The 9,988-nt window shown below is 40.9% G+C and overlaps 1 protein-coding gene across 1 annotated transcript; it reads left to right on the forward strand.

Moving 5' to 3' along the window:
* Positions 1 to 373: 373 nt before the first annotated feature.
* On the forward strand, positions 374 to 8,860 carry LOC143516404 (uromodulin-like). The gene is made up of 4 exons (XM_077007953.1): positions 374 to 827; positions 7,563 to 7,595; positions 8,651 to 8,759; positions 8,857 to 8,860. Exons 1-4 carry the CDS (start codon positions 374 to 376, stop codon positions 8,858 to 8,860), a joined length of 600 nt encoding a protein of 199 aa, XP_076864068.1.
* Positions 8,861 to 9,988: the final 1,128 nt, after the last annotated feature.

Below are 9,988 nucleotides of genomic sequence, written 5' to 3' on the forward strand. Positions count from 1 at the left end.
AAGGTGTCCTCGTTGACATAGATAATAAGGTGTCCTCGTTGACATAGATAATAAGATGTCCTCGTTGACATAGATAATAAGATGTCCTCGTTGACGTAGATAATAAGGTGTCCTCGTTGACGTAGATAATAAGATGTCCTCGTTGACGTAGATAATAAGATGTCCTCGTTGACATAACCTATCTTGGTTATTCTTCCACATCTTCCACTCCAGATGACCTCTAGGCCTCCAACTACTTACATTTACATTTATGGCATTTAGCAGACACTCTTATCCAGAGCGACTTACAAAGTGCTTTACTTCAACATAATAGATGAGTACTGGAGGAGTTCAGGCTTAAAATGTGGAATTCTGTGGTTCTGTTTGTTTGGCAATGAATTGTTTCATTAACATAACCAATGATGGTTGTTCTTCTACAGCATCCAGTGAAGATGATGTCACGATTGACCCTTGCCACTACTATGATGTCATTGATGACTACTGGAGGAACGAAATCGAACTATACAGTTACTACCGTGGTCATGATGACACCCTAGTTGAGTGGGAGGGCTGGTATCGGCTGTTCCTCCAGGGGAAGAGCGCTCAGTTGTCTGAGTCATGTGTGAGCTACATCACATGTGGTGGCTACACTGCACTTGTACTTGGTGGTTCTCATCCACAATTAGAGGATGGAATTGTGACCAGAGAAATCTACGGCTACCCTGATAGCCAGTGCAACACAGTGCACACATCTAACCCAATCCAAGTGAAAGCCTGTCCAGGAAATTACTACGTCTACAAACTAGTCAAGCCAGATATATCGATTCCAATGCCCACATATTGTGCAGGTACAGTAATTCTCTGTCTGTGTTTTAAGAGACCATTTTTATGTGAAGGCCTTATGTTTAATAACGTATTTTCTGGACTATAAGCCGCTACTTTTTTCCCCACAATTTGAACCATGCGGCTTATACAGAGGTGTGGCTTTTCTGTAGATTTTTCTTCACCCGTCAGGGGGTGGAGCAGAAAGTGAATCAGGTGGTAGGTCAAAGTTGTAAATCAAAAAAGAAAGTGCTCAATTTCATTTAGCACATGCAAGCAGCAGGCACAACGGAGAATTTTTTTCAAACCAACATGTGTTGTGCCAAATTCCGAGTCCCCTCGTTTGCATAAAGACGCAACAAATGATATTCGGGAGTTACAGTGACTATAACTTAGTTCATTGAGCACTCTAGTTTTGTCCTAACTAGATTTTAGACATAATACTGCTGTAATACTGCGACGTCTTGGTCAGAAGTGAACTTAGCCAGTGTATATTTTATTTAAAATAATTAACACCCTTGAGCCAGTGTGGCTTTGGACATAGATAATGCCGTGCCGTTTGCTGTGATGGATAATTAAAGTCTAGCTCTTATTTATGCATAGAAACATAAATCGACAAATATAATCTGTAGCGTCTTTATGCGGATAAACGAGGGGAGTCAGAATTCGACACAACACCGGCTGAAAGCCAAAACTGTCGCACATGAAATGCTACAGGCACCGTTCAGAAACTGATTAGTTCACTTAAATGTACAGTGAGTTTCCGCTTAACGATGGGGTTAGAGACTGAAAAGTCCGTCGTAAAGCAGTTTTCGTTGTCAAGCGTGACCCTAGATTTAGATACGCTTTGATTGTAAATACAGTACAGAAAAAAACTAACAATGATCTCGTGCGTGCATACAGCGTGAGAAAGAGCGATCATGTTGATGAGATGGGCTGTGGTGGAGGCTGTGCTGTCTCAGCTTATCGTACACAACACTCCACTACACTCCACTGTGCTGCCACTGCTCCTCTGCGCACCGCACGAAATAAAAAAAACTCGTAACTCCAGTCCGTCGTTAACCAGACTCGTCGTTAAGCGGGGACTCACTGTATTCAGTTCAGTAGATATATGCGACTTATAGGCTTAAACAACATTTTTGGCTTAAACAACATTTTCCATTAAAAAAAAATAATAATAAAAACTTTGTTGGTGCAGCTTATATTGAGGTGCGCTCTATAGTCCAGAAAATATGGTAAATTGATTATTATATAAGAAACGTTATTTATTTTTTTTGTCACACTCTCTACCACCAGGAGGGGCACCCGAGTCAGTCCTAGACTTGCGGGACGTAATCAGCAATGATCCGTTTCAGCTTTCTGAAGGCTTCTTAAGGAAGCTTTGGGAAATGGATCATTGCTGATTTGTTTTGGTTGTGCCTATGCGTTCTCAGCCTATATCTGCATTCTCTGTAGTTATATTCTCAACCTTTAAAGTGTCTCATCGCCACTCACTCTCTCTCTCTCTTGGTTTTTTTTCTCCTTATCTTCTTCGAGATTCTCTCTTCTGCGTCGCTCCCTGACCTACCTCAAGTTTTCACAAGCCTGTTTCTCTTCCTGTCATTTTTTGTCGTTATTTTTGGGAAGGGTTGTTTTGCTGCTGCGTTTTCTGCCTGCTGGCCAGCCTCCTCCCCTGGCATCTTTAGTTTAGTTTTTACGTTGCTTTTATCTGTGCTATTTTAGTTACATTTGTTGTTTTGTTTCTTTCTCCCATCTCCTTACAGTTGAGCATTTGTTTTTTTCCACGCACTGAGTGTTCCGCGTTGGTTTTGTTTATTGTGTTACCGTGCTCTCATGGCTTTCTTTTATTCTCTTTTCATGCGTCGAGTTTTCCGTGTTGGGTTTTGTTTGTTTCAGCGTGTTCTCACACTTGCGTTCTGTTTTGACAAACGCAGTTGTGTCGTTAGACGGCACTTGGGTCCACCATTCTCACTGTCACTATATGCGGTGAGTACCTCCCTGTACTCCCGCGTTACATAATTGATAATTAATAATCAGGATAATTAATTATCAGGGGATTACCAGACTCCTGCTGGTTGCTTGTTGCAACCTGACATGGTCCTTGACTACAGTCTTTAAGGGATTAGAAACAAAATCAATGTGTAACACTTGCAAACGGGTTTCTAAGTCATATTTCTTTTACAAATGTGTACCATCCAGAGGCAATATTTTATACATTAGTGTTTCAGTTTTCCAAGATGCCTGTTATGTTTTCTTAACAGTGAGTTGTACATCCCCGAGAGTAGCAATATTGATTAACTATGAATAATTATAAAGGGGCACCACCCTGAATGTTCAGGGAAATGTTTAGATAACGGGTGTAACGCAGCGCGCGCCGGCGGAGTGAGGAGGTGGATACAAACGCTGAGGAGAGCGAGATTTATTAAGGGGAATTCCATAATTGCGGTCGTTAAAGGAGGCATGGACCATAACAGGTAGGCAGTCCAAACACGAGTGATAAATGGACATATTGACACAAGGAGCAAAAACAAAGCAAGGCAGGGAAACAGAACAGGCAAGAACAAACGCTAGAATGAACAAATAGACAAAGCGAGTAAACTCACGAGAATACAGAGATCACAAACCTCACAAAATAACCCACAAGGGAAACACGACTATAAATGCTATATATAATATATATTATATATAATATCAATTACAGTTTCTGGCTTTATGTGCAACAACTAATTAAGAATAACCAACATCTGGTTTAAATAACAAATAACTATTCACATTTATTAGAATGTAACTTTCCCAGTTTCCAAAACTAAAAACAAAATTGCAATAATTGTATTAGTGCAAAATGTAAAATCTTTTCTAAAGGGATAAACAGGCAAAGTAAGAGAGATGGACTTACTACATGTCTATTTGCTACTAATGAGAGGAATTGCATTTATTTTTTACTGAACTAGGCCTGAAGAATTAGGCTCATATGAAGTGAGGGCTATCCGCAGACAGTGATTCAAACGCTCATTTGTCAAAGAGGCACGGCTGTCTGTTTTTATGGCATTCATGTGAGAGAAACTGGATTCGCAGGTATATGTTGAACCAAACATTGTTAACACACACAAAGACAACCTTTTATTTTGGGGGAAATTCTCAGCAACAACACACTTGGTGTCAGGGCAGGCCCCAGCACTGCCCCGCCCATGACCACCAGAGGGCGCTCGCGGTTTACGTCACGTAGACGCAATCAGCGGAGATGACGCTCAGCTGTTTTGCTCCCTACTTAGGGAGGCTCGCTGCAGTGTCTCTTCGCTGAGTTGTTTGTTTCTCTAGAGCAGTCAGCTGGTAACGTTTTCCTGGTGTATTCCACGTTGCTTTTGCTTTCTCTCTTCTCTCGAGCTGTTTTCTTCAAGTGTTTCACTTCTGCGCCCGTTTGGGTTCATCTCAAGTTTTCCTCCCGCTGTATTTTTTTCTCTTGTTTTTCGCTCTGATCGTTTTGGGACGTTTTTATTTTTGCCGTTCCGTATTGGTGAGCCGGTTCTTCCCCCGGTGGTTTTTGTTTCCCATTTGTTATCGTTTATTCGCGTTGAGTATTCTTCCGCGTCTCTTTAGTTTCATGGTTTTGCTTTTCTTTTGTTTTGTTGCATACATCGCGTTGAGCAGTTCCGCGTCTCTTTTGTTTTTGCGCGCTGTGTTTTTCGTAGACTTACCTCGCGTTTGAGTTTATTCCGCGTTTCTTTTCTGTTTGTGGTTTTCCTTCGTGCTGTCCACACGAAGACGTTTTCTTTTGTATCTTTTCCCGCGAACGTTTTGGCGGTGGTCTCGGTGTTTTGTTTTGTGGTTTTGGCGTTTGGGTTTAATACAACCCTACGTGGTTTATGCGCGTTCGCGTGTCCCCGCATAACACTTGGGTCCCAAATTTGGTGCAACCCTCTTGCTTAAAAGACTCTTGGTTCACATGATGCCTGTGTGTCCACAACCTCCAGCTGCATGGGGCCTTCATAAATATTATTTAACCTGAGGAAGTCTCCTGCTTTTGGGGAAATGTTTGTTGCAAATGTAAATGGGTCTCTAACCACATTAAGCAGCTCTTTGGGGATGTGAAAGTCATCACATCTTTGTGCAAAGTTGTGCTTTAGCTTATCTAGAAAATCTGACAACTTTTGTCACACAGGCACTTTTTCATGACTTAATAAAGTCACTTAGAGTTGGAAAGTGCATCAGTCTATCATTAAGATCAAATGTGTAGTTTATTTTTTTAAAAAGCAGAAAGCTTTTCAATCACATCAGGGGAGGGATAAAACAGTGGTTGAAGACCCAGATTGAGACTGTTACGACCCAGATGACCCCGGCTCGCTAGTCGGGCATAAAAATATAAACATAAATAAAGCAAAAATAATATTGGGCGACACTGAATTGCGTTCATTGGCTATTTGCCATTGATTTATTTGTTGTGCTTATTTAACAGGTGTGTGTGTGTGTATAGATAGAGAGAGAGAGAGAGAGATGTATAATAATGATGACATTATATTTTTTAAGATAACAAAGACTTCAGGCTGCATAGACCTGGCGCCTTACTCAGGGCGAGAGTCTTCAAGGTTTGGATTGCTGTCCACTGGTGCCGGGAGAATATGCAGTATTCTCAGATCTAAAATAAACGCACACATACTTCCCGAGGTTGTATCAAGCACTCTCAGTGACCCTTCATGGACTTGGACAGGTGTGTCTTTACACAATGTACTTAAATAGTTAATTCTTGGATTCCCTTGCGGTTGATGCCTCCGCTGAAATCCGCAGTTAACTGGTAGCATTGTTTACGTTTTGTCCAACTCCCTTTTTCTTCAGCTTCTCCATCAAATAATTTTTCTTACTAGGTTATGAAATATAATTATTGATCCACGACAGTAGAGAGAAGGGAGGGACTAGCTGTCTTGCCTGTGAATATTCAAAGTTAAGGCATTTCCCTCCAGTAGGAAACAAAAAGAATGCAACAACTAAGACACAGAAGCAGTCCTGATAGCACAGTGTATGATTAGCTGCTTATGTTCCAGAAACTACTGAATGCTGCTGGGCTCCATGATCTGACAATCCTGTATACTTTATCCTTTTCCTTATTAGAATAATTCTATGTTTGGTGTCTATAGATTGGTTTTGAACAGCTGCTTCCTCTAGGAGGGATTAAAATCCAGTACATATCTCAGAATATAGAGTTTTGAGAATCATGGTCAATTTTGACGTTCTTGAATATAGGTCTGTTTGCAAATTCCAAAAGCGATGCTTTATGATTATGAATGCAACAAGATAGCAGGAAAACCCATAATCAGGTCTAATGTTAACTACTGTCAGTGTTTAGTCCAACCAGAGTTTCTCAAATGGTCCAGTGAAGCCATAGTGGTTGCTGGGAGTCATTATGTTTGTTTGCCCTCTCAGAAAAACAGTGATGGTTATTGAAGCTGTTTCATACTCACTGTGATGAATGTTCATTGTGTCCACCCACATGGTAGAGACATGTTTAAAGAAAGTACAAAGCTACCATACAGTACTTTAAAACAATCTTTACATCTTAAAACTATAAGCACTTTGAGGGGGAAAATATGACCTGAAAGTTTGCTTGAAACATCTTCCCACAATGGTGGAAACAAAAAACAATCAAAAACATTTCTGTAGCGTATTGTATTTTGTAAGGACTGTGGGCTAAGCACTAAATGGCCATGTCTTTGAATTCAGATTAACTTATGAATGCTGATATTTCTGATACTGAGTGCTGATGGATTTCTAGACTAACATAAATGTAGTGTACTACTGCTTAATACCCTTTTGCCATAGAAACAGGAAATGTACAGGTTTTATGTAATCTCTGTGTAATACATACATTACATTATCCTGGACAAGTGATCATAAACTATTTTTTTTTTGTTTATAGATATTTAACTCCATTCACCACCTGTCACGTATGGCTACGCCCCCTCTCCCCGCTGTCACTCCAACGTCTCTGTTCCTTGTGGTTTTGTTATTCGCTGCCTGTTTATCCCGCCCAGCTCGTTGTCTCTGATTCCTCGTTTGTTACCACGCCCCTGTCGTCATTGTTTGCACCTGATCCATGTTTGGTGTTCTGTGTATATATAATCCCTGAGTGTCCCTTGTCCCTTGTCGGTCGTTTTTGGATGTTTGGATGTTGGTGTTTGTACCAGTTTGGATTGCCGTTCGCCTGTGGTTCGTGTTCTTTGTGTTTCCCTGCCTTGCTCGTGTTTGCCTTGTTTTCGTTATGCCCGTGTATCTGTGTTATTCGGCCTGCCCCCCCGTTATGACCCCTGACTGCTTTAGTGACGACGAATATGGAATGTCCTGCAATAAATCTCGCTCTTCACAGCGTTTGTGTCCGTCCCCTCGCTCCGTGGCGCGAGCCACGTTACACCACCATTTATCTCCATTCATTTTAAAACTCTTTCTTGGGAGCCTCTAACAAACCCAGTAGACATCACACTGTGGTTTTACTCTCTCCAAGTTTTCTCATTTTAGCAGTTGACAATTGTGAAGTGATTGGTGTAATAATATCTGCTCCATAACTACACATCTATGCATCATAACTACAATGGAATGTAAAATATAATTGTCATCACCGGGTTTAATATTGAGAATAGGTTATGTTTGGGGAGATTATGATATAAAATATGCATGTGAGATGCAGTACCAGTGCTGAGGCACTATTGCAATACACTTCATCCCTTTTGTATATGTATCCTAAAACTACTATTTTAAAACTAATTTCATTGCAGATGTGAACAACATTACAGCCCCTAACACTACAGGTAAACTGCTCACTGTCACTCCTCCCTCTGGTGCGTCTGTGTGTGTTTACGTGCATGTGTGTGTGTTCGCCTGTATTAGTTCGTATCTATGAGTCATGTCACCTGTCGCTTGTCTTGTTAATGTTATGTGTCGCTCTTGTGTCTTGTTTATGTATGTAAGTGTGTGTGTTGATTTACGTCCTTGTCAGTCGTCTGATTTCGTCCTAATAAGTGTTCATTGTGTAACATATCTGTTAGTGCTAAGTGCTAATATCTGTAAGAATAAACGTCTGTAAGCTACTCGTGACTCGCCATCCTGTTCCGTTTCCCTCGTATTACACTCACACTCCTCACTTCTTTGACTTGTATTTCACCTTGAGTAAGTTTTACTAATATGTACATATATTTGATCATCAGGGAAAAACACTGTCCTAAAACAATAATTTTATGTGAACATATATGTATATTCTTGGTATCCTGCTGCAAATTTAGACAACTGTTCACATTTACTCAGAAACCACCTCTTATTAGCATATAGTCTTTATATCATATATTATATCATACACTGTTCACTGATCAATGATCTTATTGAATGAAGGATATGGTTTGGGTGGCAGACCCTCCTCATCACAACCGTACATTACCCTGAACACCATCCTCACCACAACTGTACATTACCCTGAACACCATCCTCACCACAACTGTACATTACCCTGAACACCATCCTCACCACAACTGTACATTACCCTGAACACCATCCTCACCACAACCGTACATTACCCTGAACACCATCCTCACCACAACCGTACATTACCCAACCGTACATTACCCTGAACACCATTCGTCACCACAACCGTTCATTACCCTGAACACCTTTATGTAGATTATGTAGCTGTACTGTGTTGCCCTTAACAAACATGCAGCTTTCTGGTGAAATTGGTGCACATTACACACCACAAAATCTGCTACTAAATTCCACCAGACATGTGAAAATGATCAGTGATCAGTACAGTGCTGTGTGACCTGTCAGGACAAAGGAAAAATTAATTCATTTATATATTTTTTTTCTTTGACAGACCCCTGCAACAACTACGTCTCCCTGGACCAACCCTGGAGAGCCAATACCTCACCTGGGTTGGGAGTTTGTGATGTCAACTTCAACTGGAACGGCTGGTACCGCCTGCTGTACAATGGCATGGACATCCGTATGGCAGAGAGCTGTGTTGATGTTAACAGATGTGGTTCTTTCTACTCTCTGTGGCTCAATGGTCCTCATCCTCAGATAGAGGATGGAGTGGTCACCCGCCAGGTTTGTGGAAATGGAGGATCTGACTGCTGCTTCTACAAGTCCAACCCAATTCGTGTTAAAGCATGTCCAGGCAATTACTATGTGTACGAGATTGTCCGTCCAATATTCTGCAATATGGCATACTGTACAGGTATTTACACAGCTACATTAATGTGACCACATTCATTTTACATATATTTCCTTCACATTTGTAGCGTTCTGCACATTTTTCATGTCATCTCCATTTTGTTTCTGCAGATGCCAACAGCTTCACATCTTTGTCTACAACTGAATCCAATGGAACAGGACTCATCACACCTGTGACTACAACTGAATCCAATGAAACAGGACTCATCACACCTGTGACTACAACTGAATCCAATGAAACAGGACTCATCACACCTGTGACTACAACTGAATCCAGTGGAACAGAACTCAACACACCTGTGACTACAACTGAATCCAATGAAACAGGACTCATCACACCTGTGACTACAACTGAATCCAATGAAACAGGACTCTTTACACCTGTGACTACAACTGAATCCAGTGGAACAGAACTCAACACGACCTTCAGTATGTTGTGTCTAAAGTTTATTTTGCATGTTAGATATAGATTTTCTGGATTACATGTACAACACAGACAAATTTGTACTTGAAGCAATACATGTAATCTACAAAAAGTTAAAAAATATATCTTAGTAAATTATAAAATTCTGCTTTAATCATCCACATACTAATTTTGTTATAAACAGTGTGATACTTTGAAAAAGAAAGATTTCAAAGATGAAAAAGGACAAATAGTCTCAATGCTGACAACAGACTGTGTTAGGTTTTGATGACAGCTTAGCCAACTTCAGCCACATGGCGCATGACGTGTTCGTCATGTCGAGCTGTGGTGCGGTGAAAGGTTGACCCATAATAGATTACAGTGATTAATACAGCATGGCCACCACATCTGTAGTTAAAGGGGCTTCAGTTTACAGGCTGCTACAGGGATGTAGATGTACAGACTGGTACAGGGATGTAGACGTACAGACTGGTACATGGGTGTAGACGTACAGACTGGTACAGGGATGTAGACGTACAGGCCGGTACAGGGATGTAGACGTACAGGCCGGTACAG

The sequence above is a fragment of the Brachyhypopomus gauderio genome, chromosome 6 (assembly GCF_052324685.1).
Source record: "Brachyhypopomus gauderio isolate BG-103 chromosome 6, BGAUD_0.2, whole genome shotgun sequence".
Classification (NCBI taxonomy): Eukaryota; Metazoa; Chordata; class Actinopteri; order Gymnotiformes; family Hypopomidae; genus Brachyhypopomus; species Brachyhypopomus gauderio.